Source organism: Rhizopus delemar, genomic scaffold, assembly GCF_000149305.1.
Source record: "Rhizopus delemar RA 99-880 supercont3.1 genomic scaffold, whole genome shotgun sequence".
NCBI classification, from domain to species: domain Eukaryota; kingdom Fungi; phylum Mucoromycota; class Mucoromycetes; order Mucorales; family Rhizopodaceae; genus Rhizopus; species Rhizopus delemar.
The window spans coordinates 5,638,834-5,656,150 of record NW_027137827.1 but is presented as its reverse complement, the minus strand read 5'-3'; the positions used below and the strand labels follow the sequence as shown (position 1 = coordinate 5,656,150).

Below are 17,317 nucleotides of genomic sequence, written 5' to 3'. Positions count from 1 at the left end.
AGCCTCAATACCACCATTGTCAAGATGCAGAATTTGTAAAACAATTATCCTATAAGAAAAGTGAAGGCCCAAGTTTAAACTAAAGTAAAATAATACGTATAAATGCTCAAATTCACTCCTTAAATATCTTAGTAGCTTCATTTATAATGCAATGGTTTGTTTGTTAGGACAACGCATTAATACTAGTACTACTATTGCTGTTGTTGTTGCTGTCGATACAGCTACTTCCTTCAACCTTGATTGCTTAGCTACGTAACTACAGTATTTGTAGTCCAACTTCGACCGAAGTAACAACTAAGTTCGACCAATTTTCATTTCTTTTTTCGTCTGTTTCTGAATACCAATTCCAATCAAGCTGGGGTTTTCTTTTCGACTTAATCAATCGAACTTACAAGAGTTCCTCTTCAATATCTTTGAAAAAAATGATTTCAGAATGTCTTATTGATCCTTGGCAATCTTCAGCCGAAACCGAGTTTCCAGTCTCTCCAATTCTAATGACTAGACTGTCCCGGCCAGTCAGTGGAGACCTTCTAACAGTAATCTTAATCTTTGCCCAAAACTCTTCAATTGAATTTAAGAAAGAAGAGCATGATGGCAGGCATATTACCTTATATCCTCTTCTTTCTGCTTCCTCCATAATTGTTTTGATCTTATGGATAGGAATGTTGCCAAGCACTGAATAACATCCTTTCATATTATTACAATATAAAATATTCATTACATTAATCAAAAAACCATAAATTCCTTCCACTTTGTTCCATATTCTGTTGCTTTAAATCCCAGGATAACAACACCAAGAGAGCAAATAGCATCAAGTATTGGAACAGAGGGACCTCTAATTATTACAACCATTACTTTAGATAGCCCTCCCTTCTCGGATCTTTCTTGACTCTGGACTCGTTAATAAATATGCAGTTTTGCATATATTTCACTCAGATTACAAGCAAATACAAGTAAATACAGATAAATGCACATCATAGACATAATACACTTAACACACCTATTACACCATTTTGGTTAGTGCGCGAAGGTAGTAGAGCGGAGAGATACTAGTTATAGCTTTTTTTTGTGGGCGTATTTGGAGTTAAGCAAGCATTAGCACTCTGAAGTAAGAATGAAGAGTTACCAATCAACACCAAATATTTATCCTTTGCTGCTCTAATTAATGATCACTCTCTTCGCAAAATTTTGATTTAACACTATGCCAAATTTTTGCTTGCGAGTTGCGCAATATTTTTGGAAAAAGGTGTATCACATCTAATATAATGAATTGATTTCTATGCAGATACTTTGAATGTATGTTTTTGTTCTTTTAAAAGCATTGTTCTCAAATATAAATTACATTACATCTCAACCGTCATGCACTCACAGAAATTATTAATAACTGTATACACTTAAAAGTAAGGCACAACCAATCGAACCCTAGATCAAAGATCATCCAAAATAGCATGTGACTGAAAATTAGAAATTAGTCGTAGTCTTACGGGATTACTTTTGGTTTTTTATGCCTCAGATTTACCGAAAGCCGAGTTGTTTGTTTTGCTCCTTATTTTTAAACAAATGTAATATTTTTTTAGTAGCACAAAAAATAGGAATCTATTTCAAAAAGATAAATGCAAAGTACAAGTACCTGATACGCAGCATTATTTAGCCTTTTTTTTTGTGAAAGGGGTTATATTTTGTGCTGCAAAAGACGCTTATACTATTTTTCAAGACTGATAATTCATCATTAAAGAACATCTTGTTATATTATTCATGATAAGACATAAGCTTGTGTGAAACGTAAAATGAAAAATGCAGTGAAACATTATTATCACACAAAGTATCCTTTAGCATGAGTCTTTCGTAACAATCCGTTTATTAAACAGCGTAAGTTTGATGGGGGACAATAGTTTTTTTTTCTCCGAAATAAATGTTTATCTTATCCAAACATGTTTGTAGTAAAAAATAACTTTAAACAAATCATTCGAGAGCTGTATACTATGTCTTATTAAAAAATGAGTAAATCCTAAGAAAAAATCTAATAATCTTCTCAGGTATTCCCTAAAATTTTCTGCTGAAAAACCAGCAGCTTACTTGAAAATATCATGTTTATTTGCATTACAGTCTGTAGCTTTTATTCTTGTTTTACCGTTTCTTCAATTATGAAAGCTTTTATCTGCATCAAATCATTCATTCAGACATACTCATATCTATAGAAACCATCCTTCAATTGGTAAAGGAAAAGAAATACGAAATTGAATGCTCCTAGCATCATCAGTTTCTTATTCAGTAATAGAGTCATGAATGTAATTATAAATAATTAAATTATAAAACTAAGTTATAAAGGGCTCTTATCTACATATTGTACTGCACATACAAATATTCAATTAATAAATAATGCTGTCAAATGTGATTATTTGAGTCATAGAGGTTTATGAATATTGAATATTGTAGAAACACCTTCCTTCAAGCTAAAATTGATCTCAAGAAGAAACCACCCCAGTTGCATCTTATGCAACATAAAGTTGACTTTAGTCAACAAAAATTCCATCATTAGAAACTTTTTTCTACACAAATAGCTTTAATTTTGCCCTACGAAGATAGAAATGCCCTTGCTTCGAAAGGAAACTTGTCATTCGATTCGTAGATTCATGGGAAAGCCTCTTCAGATAATCATCATCCATGATTTTGTTGTTTCACATACAAATTTTACATATTTGGGCCTTGTCTGCACCATTCATATAAGCCATTCGAGCTTGCGACGCTAAGAACAATATATGTGAACTTGGGAAGAAAGGCTTAACAAGGCAAAGGAGCCTTTAGCATTAGCTCTATTCATCCAATTCCTTACTAACTTGAAGTGCTTTATTTAAAGCCAATGCTGTAAGCAAATAAAGTTTGGGAATAGCGCACTTTCGACATGTGAACAAAAAGACAAAAAAAAACCATTATCAGAGGTTAGGTATGTATTGTCTTTTTACGAACAGTACGCTTGGCTTCGAGCTTTTCATACTGATTGGAATCTCTTTGTGCCATGAGTCAAACAAGGTCAGAACAAGCTGAAGGACATTCATGCTGGAGATCGACGGGTTTTAAGTTAGAATGCCCAGTCGCTTTAAAAAAGTTGCATATGTGACAGAAAGAATAAAAAATAAGGAATACCAGACTGCCTCTAACATTGTTTTAAACCCTTATTCTAAGTAAAAGTGGGCAATTCTAGTCATTTCTTTTGCCTATCTGTCATTTCCAAGCTACTGAATTGCTTTGTATTGGGTATTTCAATACAAAACTCCTACTGTACTACACCCTGCACTGTATCACTGTGATAAATGAGGTGGAACCTCATACTTAAGATAAGCGTAGATTTTATATTATGCAAAATGAGGCACAATATAAGTTGAAACGGCTCAATTCCTTTTACGCTATAATTTATGAAAAGAGATCATTCAATTCATCGGATAAGAAGACCAAGCCTGGATCATAAGCATGTGTTTCCATTTTATCATCAATGTGCAGTAAAAGGTTATCCCTGAGAGTTACAAGTATTGTGTCTGTAAAAGATTTTGAATACAAATAAAAAATCTTCATGTGCCTTTTTTTCCCAAAATGGTAGATATAAACATATTTAGCTTTTCAGTTTAAGATCTTATAAAATGTAACCCTGGTAAAAGAGAAACCCTTTTTATGGCAAAAATATTAATAAATAGAGCCTAATGAACCACATTGACTTCCTAAAATATACTATAAAACCTTAATTTTTGTATGTTAAACAAACATAATTTTCAATTTAAAAAAATCGCACAGATTTCCTTGATGTTTATCAATGCGTGCGTGTGTACAATATTTCTTATCAATTAGTAGACCTATGTCATAGAAAAAAAAAAAAAAAAAAAAAAAAACTAGTACTGAAAAGACAAGTTGTAAAAGAAGTTTGACAGTCTGTGGCCCTTCAGAATTTGGAGCTGATCCTTTATATTGTTAAATGTGTGTCTGACGGTCTATCTTTCCATAGAATGAAAGAAAATACTTTTAAAAGTCATTTTAGGCTTGAAGACTAAGGTCCATATTCAAGTTCCCTATATTGATAAGTCAATATTAGGACCTGTTACGATGAGACTTGACAGGTGAATATTTTAGTTTTTTAACAAGTATTCTCATTTTCCGAAGTGATAGGACTCACCAATGCTTGAAAAAAAAATTCGAAAAGGAAATTGCCTCATAAAATTTTGTCGGAGATAACAAATCATGAGTCCCATTGAGTCTGACAGGCCATATACTGCTCCTTTGTTATTGTTTGAATGAGAAGTGAATATGCTACAAATTTACTACGAAAATCCACCAAATTCAGTTTTTTTTTTTTTTTTTTTTTTTTTTGCTTAGTTTGACTGATATCCTTTTACTCCTCTTTCAAACGATCAAATTATTTGTATTCATTCTCCAACATACCTTTTTCTTTATTAAAATTATAATATATTTTCTTTTATTTGGGGTATATGTGTATAGAAGAGTAAGAAAAGACATTAGCTACAGTGTACATGAACGAGTGTATATCAGTTGTGTTTGAATATTGCTATCATTTGGATGAGGGTGAGCGGATGAGCTAGCATCATAATGAGTAGATACAGATGTTGTACGTCTACGCAATTCATCTTCTTTTTCTTTTTGTGCAAGCTCATCAGATGGTAGCAAAATGGATCTATCAATTGACGCAGGTAAGCCTATTCGGTTTTTAAGAGAAGAGCGTTACTAATGATTTAAAAATATGAATGTATAAGTTACCTCTGTGTCGACCTCTGTACATAAGGGCAATAAGTACAAGTTTACTTAGAGTCCTATACTGGGCTGCTTGTGAGGCGGACGTGTTGGGATATCCAGTTGATGCGCCTACATTACCAAAAGCTGAAACACATTCATAAATCACAGTAGCTATTGTTATAGGGGAAGGCGACATGATGGGTTGTGCTTCAATAACACAAATTAAGAAAATACCCGTGATTACCCAGCAAATATCGCTGGTTAACTGTCGTTGCACTTGTGTAATCACAAAAAAATCGGGTCCTTTCAATAATTTTTTAGATTGATTGGCGATACTTGTCATGGTGGAGTGCCGCTTGAGTTTAATGAAGGGTGCTTCCGATAGTTCTACCTCAGAAAATTCTTGAGGTTCTTCATTTTCCCCTCTGAAAATACCAAGTGCTCTTTCCTATGTGTAGTTGCTTTAGAATCTTCCACTTCTAATAAAGTTTTGTTGTTACCTGATAAACATTACTATTTCTCATAGAAATAGCAACTGGGTAAACACTGATATACATTGCTACAATATATACAAGTTGCGATCCAGGGTTTAAGTCTGCAAGACTGATCACACTAAAACCAGCTATACACAGAAAAATGAGTGTTCTAGAAGTAGTTACTATTATCTATACCATTTCGCGTAGCTACTGATTGAAATAATCCATCCAAAAACCTTGATCCCCAACTAATGTCAGACAATACAGGTAGCCAATAATTTAAAGCTAAAAAGCTAACAAGTTCAATCAGTGTGATAATGATCAAAACGATTAATAACCACCATGTCTGTGTAGAGGGAAACAAGGTTGTGTAACATCGTCGAGGATGATCAAGTAAATACCGAAAGGTCTCTTTTGTTAGCTCTTTGGATTTGGGTGCTAATCGATAACAGGCCCAAATGATAAATCGAAGCATAATAGCAAATGCGGTGTTACCAACCAAGATCAGAATGATACACAAAATCAATGGACAGGGTGCATTTTGAAAAGGTACCATGCTTGCATCCAAATTATTCAAGCCAAGGTTCGTGAATGCCGAGAGGCTAAGAAAGAAGGAAAAGAACCAAGGTTCAACAGGGCCATTGGGATTTGATGTTTCGAGTACGGCCTGCGCGTAAGTGGAGCAAGCGACGTAAATTCGAAACATAAACCCAAAGACAATGACAAAACCCAAATAATATATGGGAATAAGCCACGCAAGCATATCCAACGCACAATATTCTGTTCCACCCATACGATAGCGTTCATGTCTCGTCAACTGTGATTTGGCAACAGGTCGATCCATGATCTCAGATTCTGAGTTGGTACGGTAAATTGGGATAGAATTATTTTCGCCTTGATGAACTTGTTGCTGAAATTTCTTTCGTTCTCGTTCACGAAGAATATTTGTATCTTCTCTAAATGTGATTTGTTGAGCATTCGGTGTGGTACTAGCGTTATTTTGTTTATCTTTATCAAGAGAAATGCTGCTGTTTGTACTCTTGTTGCTACTGCTTATATGACTGCTATTTCCATTTTTATTTGTGCTGTCATCAGCAGCAGTATCACGATCAAATGGTGATATCCCACTGGTTCTTCTACTAGAATGTGCTTGTTCATCTTCGTTTTGATTTGAATTTGCGTCCATTTGAATTGAGCTATACTCTTTTGGCTTTTCTTCACTATTTTTTGTTGCTTGTGTGCCAAATGAACTTCTTCGATCTTTAGAAAAGATCGAAAATTGTGCTGAATTCTGTACTGGAGTTGAACGAATTGAAATGAGTGACATTCGTCTACGAATTGGTCCTAGCATTTTAAAATTTTCCTGTTGTTTTTGCAACTTTTTAAGCTTGTATTCTTCCTTTCTCTTTTGATTTTCTACCAGAACGTCTTCAAAACGTTTTGAGAAATAATAGCGTCTCACCATGACGACGAAAAAGGAAATTAAGGCATGGTGACCCATAAAAGTAGAAAAGAATAAAACAAGCATTTGATAAGTCGACATATCTGAAATGGTAATTGTGTTCAATCCAGTATTGGTGATTCCTGTGGTAGCCATAAAAAGCGAATCGATATAATTCCAATTTGTCCCTGGTTGACAATAGTACAGTCCAGATATAATAAAAATAGAAAAAAGGATGTAGAAATAATGAAGCTCTAAGAAATGAATCTTTGTATTCCAAAATCGGTTTATTGCTGCACCAATCTTGCTCTTTGATAACATGTATTTCTTTATTGTTCCAGTAAAAAAGAGGGAAAAAAAAATTAGACAGCAATCAACTTTTTTAATATTCCGCATACTCTCACAGTCTTTTTTTGGGTTTTTTTTTCTTGATGCGTCATAAAATATAGCATCAAAAATTTTTTAGATAAAAATTCTATCTTACAGAAAAAGCAGCAATGGGACGGACATTTCACATTTAAGAAAAAAAAAACATGTAAGCGAAAAAACCTAGCTCTCTTTCTTATTAAATGATCTATTATTGTGCAATAAAGTGAAACAGCACAGGATTTCAGGCATACACAATGTCATATTACTGCTTTATTCTACATTTGGTATACAAAAGCTGAAACAAACCTGTGCATTACATCAGTTTATTTTCTTTTCATTAAATATAGACTTTCGTAAGACTAAATGACAAAGGACCCAGACACATGGTACTACATCGCCTTTTATAGTAATCGATCTTCCACGATTGATTTGAGAGTGATCCCTGTTCCATCAACGAGAATCACTTTTTTTTTTTAGTTGCAAACTGACAATAAAAAGCTGTAGAAGAAACAAGTATTCAACTATTTTAAGGGGTATTTCATTTTATTTTTATTCTTCTTCTTTAGTCAAGTCATGCGGTTTTAAAAGAGGTATGACACTTGTTAATTGTTCAATAGTTTCAAACTGATTATTTGCTTCAAGCGATTGAGTGATATGTGTAATTGTTTCTTGATTGAGTGTATATCCTTGGCCAACAAGATCAAATATAAGCGATACAGCCGATATATATTGCTGTTTATTTACAAATTGTATAATGATTTCATTCAACGCCTGTAAGTGCTCCTTTGTGATGGTTAGTTGTTTATATTTCATATCCAAATACATTTGCTCTGCTTCTTCTAATGCGCCACGACGTTTATAATAGTTGGTGAGTAAGACAGTGATCTCTGGATGAATTACATCGCCTCTATCTGTCGTCATCAAGACACCTTGCCATAATTGTTTTAGCATCTCTATTGAAGTTTTCTTTTGTTTGCGCGTCAAGCAGTATTGAATAAAAATCTCATAGGTAGCTTTATCAGCTACTATATGATCCTGCAACATATGTTTAAGCACTCTGTTTGCTGATGACTGATCTCCTTTGACCAGATAAGCCTGAATGACCATCCGAAAACTCGTTGAGTTCGCCACTTGTTCCATGCGAGCGCGCTCAAGTACCTGTTCAGCATCCCTGATTCTTTGACTTTGTATACATCCGGCTATCACCAAATTCCAAGTCTCCACATCCTCCAACTTGGTAGGGAAGGTATTCAGGACAGCATAAAACATATGTTTGAGGTTCGGATGACCCTTATAATAAACACACCGCATGAGCTTCTTGAATTTGTTAAACGTCTTTTTGGGATACGTATTACCAGATTCGATACGAAGAAACTCATCAAACCATCTTTGCATCCATTTTTCTTCTTCTTTATTTAGTGGTGTCACTCGAAGCGCCAATCCCATGATCAGTTGCATGTAGCTTTGGCTGCTGGGTTCAACTCCTTTAAGTCTCATTTCCGTCAAGACATCTAGCGATCTTTCTAGGGTATGGGCTTTTCTAAAGTTTTTAGCGTATCCTTTGAGTAAATAATTGTAAAAATGGACTGGCACCGGGGTAGGCTGTTTACTGATCATCACATGGGCTTGCTGTAATCGATTGTGTTTAAGGTGATTTAATAATTGTGCAGATAATTGCGAACAAGGAGTAGTTGTTGTGTAGAATCGAAAACAATTCAAGACCCTGTTGGATAACCATGACTTGGCATTCGTACAATGTAAAAACATTATTATTTGTTTTGTAAAAAATGACAGGAACCTAATAAAAAAAAAGTGCTTGTGGAGAATGAATTTTTTTTCGTTATTTTTTAATCCACTCCCCAGGAATTGATAAAAGTGTAAATAAACGCTCAAGTAAACCATAGCTCTAAAGATATATCATAGATCTAAATTTTGAATGCATATTAATAACTGAGATTTTCCCCTTGTGTATTATTCTCTTTTTAAATATACTACAATTTAAAAAGTTCCCTTACGTAAATCAAATAAAATACGGTGTTTTAATTATAAAGAGAAGCTTCTGTATTTTTTCACTTTTTTTTCTTTCAATAATTATAAAGACAAGGGCAGATGTCAGAAGAACAACATAATTGGAAATTTGCACAATGTTTTGGTGATAAGGGAGATTCAGATGATATAACAGATGGTAACTCCAATTGTATATAACTGGAAATGAATTTATTTATTTCCTGTAGCTGATATCATTTCAACGGTTGAGTTTGACCAAACGGGTGATTACCTTGCTACTGGAGATAAAGGAGGTCGCGTTGTTTTATTTGAAAGAAACGAAAGCGTAAGGAAACCGATATTCAATTAAATAAGGAATGACTTGAACAATTCTATAGAAAAAGAATTGTGAATATCGATTCTATACCGAGTTTCAATCTCATGAAGCCGAGTTTGATTATTTAAAGAGTTTGGAAATTGAGGAAAAGATCAACAAGATCAAGTGGTGTAAGAGACAAAATTCAGCTCATTTTCTATTATCTACCAATGGTAAGTTATCGCAACATACACGCGCCCTATACAAGACGTTAACAATTTAAAGACAAAACAATCAAGTTGTGGAAGATATTTGATAAATCTCTCAAGTTGGTAACTGAGCATAGTGCTGCACCTACTACTGCTACTGCCAATACCCTTCGTTTACCAAAGTTGACCCATCATGATACCATTGTGGCTGCTGTACCAAGAAAAGTTTATGCTAACGGTAATTATAGCATTGACCAGCCAGAGTTGGTTTATTGACTGTTTTGATAGCTCATACTTATCATATTAATTCTATATCTATTAACTCGGATGGAGAAACTTATATTTCTGCTGATGATTTAAGAATTAATTTATGGAATTTGGACGTCTCTGACCAAAGCTTTAGTAAGGAGGAAAATAGCAATAAAGAAAACAAAGCTAAACTTTATTCTAGATATTGTAGATATTAAGCCGGCTAACATGGAGGAATTGACAGAAGTTATTACTGCTGCTGAGTTTCATCCCCAACACTGTAATATGTTTATGTATAGTAGTAGTAAAGGTACTATTAAATTATGTGACATGAGAGAATCTGCTTTATGCGATCGACAAGCAAAAGGTAAATTGCCCAGTGGAATGAAAGGACATTAATTAATATTATATATAGTATTTGAGGAAGTGGAAGATCCTGCACACAGATCCTTCTTTTCTGAAATTATTTCATCTGTCTCTGATATTAATTTTAGCCATGATGGACGGTACATACTTTCAAGGGATTATCTTACTGTGAAGATTTGGGACCTTAATATGAACAATAAGCCTGTTCAAACTATCAATATTCACGATCAATTGAGATCAAGATTGTGTGATCTGTATGAAAATGATTGTATATTTGACAAGTTTGAATGTACCTTTAGTGGTGATGACAGGTAGCCTATTTTACATATAACTTATCAGTCACTTATTATATTATAGTCACGTGATGACGGGATCATATAACAACACATTCCATTTATATGATCGTGAAGGTAAAACAGATATTACGCTTCAAGCAGATAAAAGCGCTTTTAGATCCAAACGTGTTGGTACCACGAAAAAGATGTCCATTGCTAGAAACTCAGCTGCAAATGCTGATAGTATGGATTTCAGTAAAAAAATTCTACACTCTTCATGGCATCCAAGAGAAAATACAATTGCTATTGCTGCAACTAATAACTTGTTTATTTTTACGTAAATAACTTTTTAGTTTTTTTTTTTTTTTTACTAATTTATTTTATATAGTGAGCAATAATAGTTTTTTATATATGCAATATGTGAATATATGTATGCATCACTGTCTCTTATGGAATAAATTATATATACACATATATTATGCTTTTCTCTTCTTCAGGTTTTTTCCATCGTCTTTTTTATATCCAACTCTTTTTTTGCGCTCTTCTTCATGCATACGTCGCTTACTATAAAATCGTGAGTCTCTTAAGCTTGATGCTCTATTGTCATGACTACCTCTCTCTTTCTGCTAATTGATTTCGAATCTCAGGATATGTCGGTAATAAAGAAGGGTCTTGCGCTATATTTTAAAATATTTTAATCCATTGCCGTTCTTATTATTAATATTACTTACCCCTTGGTGATTCTTGGAAATAAGGGTGGTTTAAGGCTTGCTTTACAGTCAATCTTGACTTTGGATTATAAGTAAGCAATCCAGATAGTAAGTTTTGTGTGTTGTCTGAAAATCGAGGAAAGGTATCCTTAATACTATTGAAGCTAGATAATATAATGAGTATAAGATCGTACTTGTTCAGTCTTATGATTTACCTTTGATTTTGAAACTTCAGTAGTTTTGTTCCTGGTAAAAGACTATATCCAGGCCAAATGGTTTCATTGGGTGTACCCAATAGTTTGATCATGAAATTCAATTGTTCTTGATCCGTATTACCCGGTAGTAGAGGTTTATGTTGCATTAATTCACCCATAATACATCCTGCAGACCATAAGTCAATCGCAGCTGAATAGTGAACATCACCCAGAAGCACTTCAGGTGCTCTATACCATAGAGTAACTACATTGGGTGTCATTGATTTTTTGGGTAAACTAAAAGTTCTGGCTAGCCCAAAATCGGCTATGCAATTATGATTAGCATATGAATAGAGATATCTACCTATATAATTTACCTATTTTCAATATACCAGTGGATGTTAATAATAAATTGGACATTTTCAAGTCTCTATGAACAATAGAATGATTATGACAATATTCTAAGCCTCTTAATAGTTGAAGCATTAAACATTTAACTTTGTTTTATGTGCATTAGCCATCAGTACAAGTAAATCATTGTTTTACTTTCTTACTTTCAGGTGCTGTGTAAGGTACTGTCACCATATCCAGCAATGTGCCCAAATCCTATGTACACGTATAATTAGTTTACAGTAACCTTTCAACAATCAAGATCTTTACTTGTTCACAATATTCCATAACTAAATAAATGGCTTCTAAACGTGGTCCTACTGCAACATCAATCACATTGACAATATTTGGGTGTTTCATTCTTTTGAGGATGCTAATTTCTCTTAAACTACTGATGGGCATTCCATCTGTTTCTTTTTCCATTCTAATCTTTTTTAATGCAACTATTTGCTTTGTTTTTGAATCTTTTACTCGGCTATGCACATTTCATTAGTGTCATGTCATGTAACATTTTAAAGCGCATTTACTAAACAACGCCATAAGTGCCTTCTCCTACTCTATTTAGTTTTTCAAAGTCTTCTACGTCTCTGCATGCACCATAGAAAGGCATTTCTTTACATTCTATTGTTTTGCCTTTTACAGTCGTTAATTGTATTATTGCTGCTTCAGACATTAATTTTATAGGGAAAAAAAACCTTTTATTTTATTTTATTTTTAATCTGTATTGATAAATTCACTCACAGTCGGATCATCATCCGTATTAACCATATCATTAAAAAAGTCATTCTCTTCTGTTCTTTCATCAAAATAAATATCCATATTATTATCTTGATCTACCACCTGTTTTTCTCCTTGTTCTTTTCCTGCGTCCTCTTTTATGCCAGGTATCGGCACTATCTTGACTTGTTCCTTTCTTTGTTCAATTTGAACATTCATTTTTTTGGCAATGAAATCTGAAGCTTGCTCAATAGACTAACAACAAAGTTGAATTTTATATGTTCATGGAATTTCCTGTAGTTACCTCTAAAGTACTTGCTTGGTTTAATTGATTCATAGATTGTATAAATTGTTCGTGTTCCTTTTGAAATTTAGACAACTTTTCTTGATGTAACTTTTCTTGTTCAACTAATTTTTGGTCATGCTCTTGCTATTCAATTGTCAAAGAATGCATTGATAATTTAGTTATAAACCTACAATTAATTTTTCAAGCTCTTCTTTTGATTGTTGAATTTCTAAAGGTGGGGGAACAATGTGTTCTAGGAAACAAAATAGGTTAACGAAAAAAAACAGAAACATCCTATATTTTTGTTTACCAGCTTTATAAGGTGTGAATATTTCTGATAAATAATCATGATTTCTTTTATATCTTGCTACAGCAATATCTCTTGCGGAAATGTCATCTAGTTCATCTATAATAAAAACTAATGAGCATAAATTGTATACAATATAACTGTCATAAACCTCCTGAAGGTTCCTCTAATTCTTCTGGAACAGGCATATTTTGTCTCAATTTGTTATTAGGTTGTGGTTGTGGTACGCGTTTCGTCATTAAAGGGTTTTGATTTCTATATTGTTGTTGCTGTTGTTGCTGCTGTTGCTGTTGAAGAAACTGGGCATTAGGCATTCCCATAGCAGGAACACGAGGAGGAGGAACTTGAGACGGCATCATGGCTTGATTATAAAAATTGGTTGAACTCATTTTTGTATCAAATATGTAATGTATTTTGAATATAAAAAAAATGTCACAAAGCTTTTTTTTAAAAAAAAAAAAAAAAAAAAAAAAATAACGGAGTTTTGTTTTCAAAACGAACATATCGTATACGCGGCCTCTTTTACACTCTTTAAATACAAAATGACTTCCATTGGCACAGGAGTAAATTACAAAATGCAGCTCAACAACTGAGAGAGGAAATAGACTAAGAGTTATTTTTTAATAGTATGATTTATCAGTTTCTACTTATTCTCCTGACGGACGCGTCTTTCAAGTGGAATATGCAAATAAAGCAGTAGATAACAGTGGGTAAAGCCCTTTTTTATTCTATTTTACTGGTCACTTTCTAAATTTTAGTATAGAACTGCTATTGGTCTTCGTGTAAAGGATGGTGTTGTACTAGCAGTTGAAAAACTAATTCAATCAAAATTACTTGTTCAAGGAGCTAATCGTCGTATTCAAAGTGCAGATCTTCACATTGGCATTGTAAATTGAAAAAAAGAAGACATACACCTATTTATCATTGCATTTAGGCTTCAGCGGGATTATTGGCTGATGGTAGACATGTTGTTAACCGAGCTCGTGATGAAGCTCAAGCTTGGAGAGATATCTATAGACAGCCAATTCCAGGAAAGGTAAAAAAAAAAAAAAAAAAAATGTTTTACTACTTGATTTCCTGTTTGTCTAATACTCTCAAAAGACAATTGCTGATCGTTTAGGACAATATGTTTCTGCTTATACTTTATATTCAAGTGTTCGTCCTTTTGGTACGAGTATAATTGTTGCTACAATGACTGAGAAGGAACAACCTTCTTTATATATGATTGAACCTTCTGGTGTTTATTGGGTAATTAAATAACCCAAAGTGTGACATCAGCTCATATAAAATTAGGGATACCGTGGTTGTGCTGTTGGAAAAGGTAAATCTGTTGCCAAGACAGAAATTGAAAAGTTGGATTTGGAAAATATGACGGTTCGTGAAGCAGTAAATGAAATTACGAGAATGTAAGACTAAGATGTGTTAGTTAATTATAAATATATTTAACTCCGAGATATAGTATTTATACCTGCCATGATGATGTAAAAGATAAAGAATTTGAATTGGAATTAAGTTGGATTTGTGCTGAAACAAAATATAAACATCAATTTGTACCAAATGAATTAAAGTCAGAAGCTGAAAGATTAGCAAAGGAATCCTCATCAGATGATGAAATGGAAGACTAAATAAATAAAAAAAAAAAAAGATTTTTTGTTTGTTTAAGAAAATACCCCCTTTTTCTCTTTCTTTTTTATTACTATTATTAAATGGGATCCTCTTTGTCGATTCCTAATACAGAATTTAGTAGTTCATCACCTGTTAGTAGACCATTTACTAGTGAATCATTTGGTGCAAGAGCGGTTCGTGATAGACCAAGGCATTATAAAAATACAACAACTTGGTATGATACAGATACTGAAGATGATGAATATTATTCTTCTTTAAGAGATAAAGCAAGTGAACAGGCCAAAGCAAGAAATGAGTTGTATGCCCAAAGTCAAATAGCCTACCAACGTAAAGAAGGCAAAAAAGGTACAGTGCAAATATACGAAAACATGTAAGCTCATCGTAGTATTAGCAAAAGAGCTATCCTTAAAGGGACACGATCATGACGACCGAATGAAAGAATACAATCGTACAGCAGCTGAATACATGTACGCAAGTAAAGTAATAGTGTTGTTCTTGTCTAAATTCATTGACTGTGTTTAAAAAAGAAAAGAATCAGGGACGACCTATTAATGAAATCGATTTACATGGCTTGTTTGTTGCTGAAGCAAGACAAAAAGTAGAAGAAGCAATTCAAAGATGTCAAAATTCAAAACAAACTCACTTGATAATTATTGTGGGAAGAGGTCTTCACAGTCCTGGTAAGTTTTGATGAATTGATACAATTAATAATCATAATTTATAGGTCAAATTTCAAAATTAAAGCCTGCTATTATTCAGCTGGTCAACAAATACAATATAAGCTGTCAACCTGATATTCCTAATCCAGGATGTCTTTATATTGAATTTGGTAAAGGCAAAGGTGACCTATCTTGGCTTGATAGAATGGCATATTCAGGTTGTTTTATCATGTAAAATACTACTGCTCCTTAATAATAAATGGGATGCTTTGTTAAGATATGAAAAATAATAGAATAATGAATGTTAAGCCTGCATCTCTCCTTCTTTTTATGATTAAATTCAAACAAGTCGACCTCCCTTCTGTTGTAATCTATCTAAAATTTGAAATCATTGATCATTTTATTTATTTCGTGTTAGGTTTATGAGAATTGTCATAAACATTAGGAGGTGAATATACATTTTGAGGTGTCACAGCGTACGCTTGCTGCTGGGAATAAGGCTCATAATATTGTGGTTGCTGCTGATAGTATACATTGTCATTATTATAATATGCTTGCTGAGGGTAATATGGGTCTGTATATCCCATCGTTTGAGGTGTTTGGTAATAGCCATAGTGTTGTGTATTATTCGAGGGACTTGTCATTGTTGGTAACCCGGGCTCTTTTTCTTGCTCTTCCTGATGACTATAAAGGCGTTCATTACGGTTTCTTCTTTTCTTTGCCTTTGTGAAAAAGGCAAACCCAAATCCTCCTGCTAAAATGGCCACAAACCCACACACTGAGCCGATGATGGCTGCTTTACTAGTACTGTTATTACTTTGATTAGAAGAAGAAAGACTACTTTCAGTGGAAGAAGGTGTGCTGCTGCTACTGCTGCTGCTACTGCTGCTGCTGCTGCTACTGGCATTTTCTGTAGGAGAAGCTGAATTGAGCTTGCTGCTGAGACTACTGCTGCTAATAGATGATGGCATATTTGTGCTAGATTTTGGAGGATTAGATGAGCTATAAGATGGTGACATCGTAGAAGAAACTATAGGACTACTTGTAGGAATACTGGTTAAAGAAGGTGTAGTAGGTGTAGCAAGCGATGAAGACATGCTAGGTTGATTACTATCATTTGTGGTTGACGATGGTAATTGAGAAGTAGGTCCTGAAGATTCAATGCTACTACTGCTAGAAGGACAATGTTTGAAAAGATCACAAAAAATAGAAGCGTCTGCAGTAAATAAGAGTAGAGACAAAATAATAAATATTTTTTCTATTTGCATGGTTGCGTGTTTGAAGAAAACTAAAAAGAAAAAGAAATAATAATAAGAAATAGACTACAGCTATTTATGAGTTAGCTTAGGAAAAAAAAAGATATTAGGAGCAAACAAGCGAGTAAAAAGAGAGAACAATAAGAAAAGATTTTCCTGATTTGATAAAGAATCTTTGTCATACAATATGGATTATTAAGTTACACATATACTGTTCACTTTAACGAACCATAAAACAACAGAATGAATAAATGATATACCCACCACTTTTATCTAATGATGACTGAAGCTGTTCAGTGTTCCTTGATTTTTTTTTCTTCTTCTTTTGAAGTTGAATTCATTAATAAAGAGGATATAATTCACATGAATGTCACTGACACGTGCATTTATTTTACTAGCACAAAAACGGTAAAAATAAAATTATGATTGAAGCAAATTTACAAATACTTAAAAACAAGGGCAACAGACTTGGCTGTTGGTTATAAAGTCAGAAATATCAAGCTATAAAGTATATTAAACAATAATAATTTTACACTTGTTAGTTTTTTTTTTATTTTAGTAGGAAAAAATAAAATAAAAAAATGTACGCCAATCAGTAAACTAGTTCAATTAGAATCATTATTTCTTTAGCATCGTTTTAACTGCATTGCTCTTTCTCCTTCTTTTTGATATTAATATAGGCAGTGATTTTATCAAAGTCAATTGAATGAACAGCCTACTTCTTTCCTATTTATGTCAACACCAGATT

The 17,317-nt window shown here is 33.4% G+C and overlaps 9 protein-coding genes across 9 annotated transcripts; 4 read left to right on the top strand and 5 right to left on the bottom strand.

The window, feature by feature from the left end:
* Nucleotides 1-422: 422 nt before the first annotated feature.
* Nucleotides 423-683, top strand: RO3G_02200 (uncharacterized protein; the record flags this gene model as incomplete). The annotated part of the gene is made up of 1 exon (XM_067656791.1): nt 423-683. The coding sequence occupies one exon, from the start codon at nt 423-425 to the stop codon at nt 681-683; it is 261 nt and encodes an 86-aa protein (XP_067512892.1).
* Nucleotides 684-5,382: 4,699 nt separating this feature from the next.
* On the bottom strand, nt 5,383-6,810 carry RO3G_02199 (uncharacterized protein; the record flags this gene model as incomplete). The annotated part of the gene is made up of 1 exon (XM_067656790.1): nt 5,383-6,810. The coding sequence occupies one exon, from the start codon at nt 6,808-6,810 to the stop codon at nt 5,383-5,385; it is 1,428 nt and encodes a 475-aa protein (XP_067512891.1).
* A 762-nt stretch (nt 6,811-7,572) lies between these two features.
* On the bottom strand, nt 7,573-8,790 carry RO3G_02198 (uncharacterized protein; the record flags this gene model as incomplete). The annotated part of the gene is made up of 2 exons (XM_067656789.1): nt 7,573-8,582; nt 8,634-8,790. 2 exons carry the CDS (start codon nt 8,788-8,790, stop codon nt 7,573-7,575), a joined length of 1,167 nt encoding a protein of 388 aa, XP_067512890.1.
* Nucleotides 8,791-9,132: 342 nt separating this feature from the next.
* Nucleotides 9,133-10,822, top strand: RO3G_02197 (protein phosphatase PP2A regulatory subunit B; the record flags this gene model as incomplete). Its single annotated transcript, XM_067656788.1, has 9 exons — nt 9,133-9,208; nt 9,258-9,355; nt 9,408-9,558; nt 9,611-9,772; nt 9,823-9,936; nt 9,986-10,150; nt 10,199-10,460; nt 10,507-10,761; nt 10,813-10,822. 9 exons carry the CDS (start codon nt 9,133-9,135, stop codon nt 10,820-10,822), a joined length of 1,293 nt encoding a protein of 430 aa, XP_067512889.1.
* Nucleotides 10,823-11,033: 211 nt separating this feature from the next.
* On the bottom strand, nt 11,034-12,328 carry RO3G_02196 (uncharacterized protein; the record flags this gene model as incomplete). The annotated part of the gene is made up of 7 exons (XM_067656787.1): nt 11,034-11,101; nt 11,156-11,298; nt 11,350-11,653; nt 11,706-11,795; nt 11,883-11,934; nt 11,989-12,193; nt 12,246-12,328. 7 exons carry the CDS (start codon nt 12,326-12,328, stop codon nt 11,034-11,036), a joined length of 945 nt encoding a protein of 314 aa, XP_067512888.1.
* Nucleotides 12,329-12,432: 104 nt separating this feature from the next.
* RO3G_02195 (uncharacterized protein) lies at nt 12,433-13,216 on the bottom strand (the record flags this gene model as incomplete). Its single annotated transcript, XM_067656786.1, has 5 exons — nt 12,433-12,690; nt 12,740-12,865; nt 12,913-12,974; nt 13,032-13,127; nt 13,180-13,216. The coding sequence occupies 5 exons, from the start codon at nt 13,214-13,216 to the stop codon at nt 12,433-12,435; spliced, it is 579 nt and encodes a 192-aa protein (XP_067512887.1).
* Nucleotides 13,217-13,570: 354 nt separating this feature from the next.
* On the top strand, nt 13,571-14,653 carry RO3G_02194 (uncharacterized protein; the record flags this gene model as incomplete). The annotated part of the gene is made up of 7 exons (XM_067656785.1): nt 13,571-13,591; nt 13,656-13,738; nt 13,792-13,915; nt 13,963-14,064; nt 14,130-14,276; nt 14,322-14,434; nt 14,488-14,653. The coding sequence occupies 7 exons, from the start codon at nt 13,571-13,573 to the stop codon at nt 14,651-14,653; spliced, it is 756 nt and encodes a 251-aa protein (XP_067512886.1).
* An 81-nt stretch (nt 14,654-14,734) lies between these two features.
* RO3G_02193 (uncharacterized protein) lies at nt 14,735-15,548 on the top strand (the record flags this gene model as incomplete). Its single annotated transcript, XM_067656784.1, has 4 exons — nt 14,735-14,999; nt 15,046-15,129; nt 15,182-15,334; nt 15,379-15,548. 4 exons carry the CDS (start codon nt 14,735-14,737, stop codon nt 15,546-15,548), a joined length of 672 nt encoding a protein of 223 aa, XP_067512885.1.
* A 169-nt stretch (nt 15,549-15,717) lies between these two features.
* RO3G_02192 (uncharacterized protein) lies at nt 15,718-16,581 on the bottom strand (the record flags this gene model as incomplete). Its single annotated transcript, XM_067656783.1, has 1 exon — nt 15,718-16,581. One exon carries the CDS (start codon nt 16,579-16,581, stop codon nt 15,718-15,720), a length of 864 nt encoding a protein of 287 aa, XP_067512884.1.
* Between the last annotated feature and the right edge of the window lie 736 nt (nt 16,582-17,317).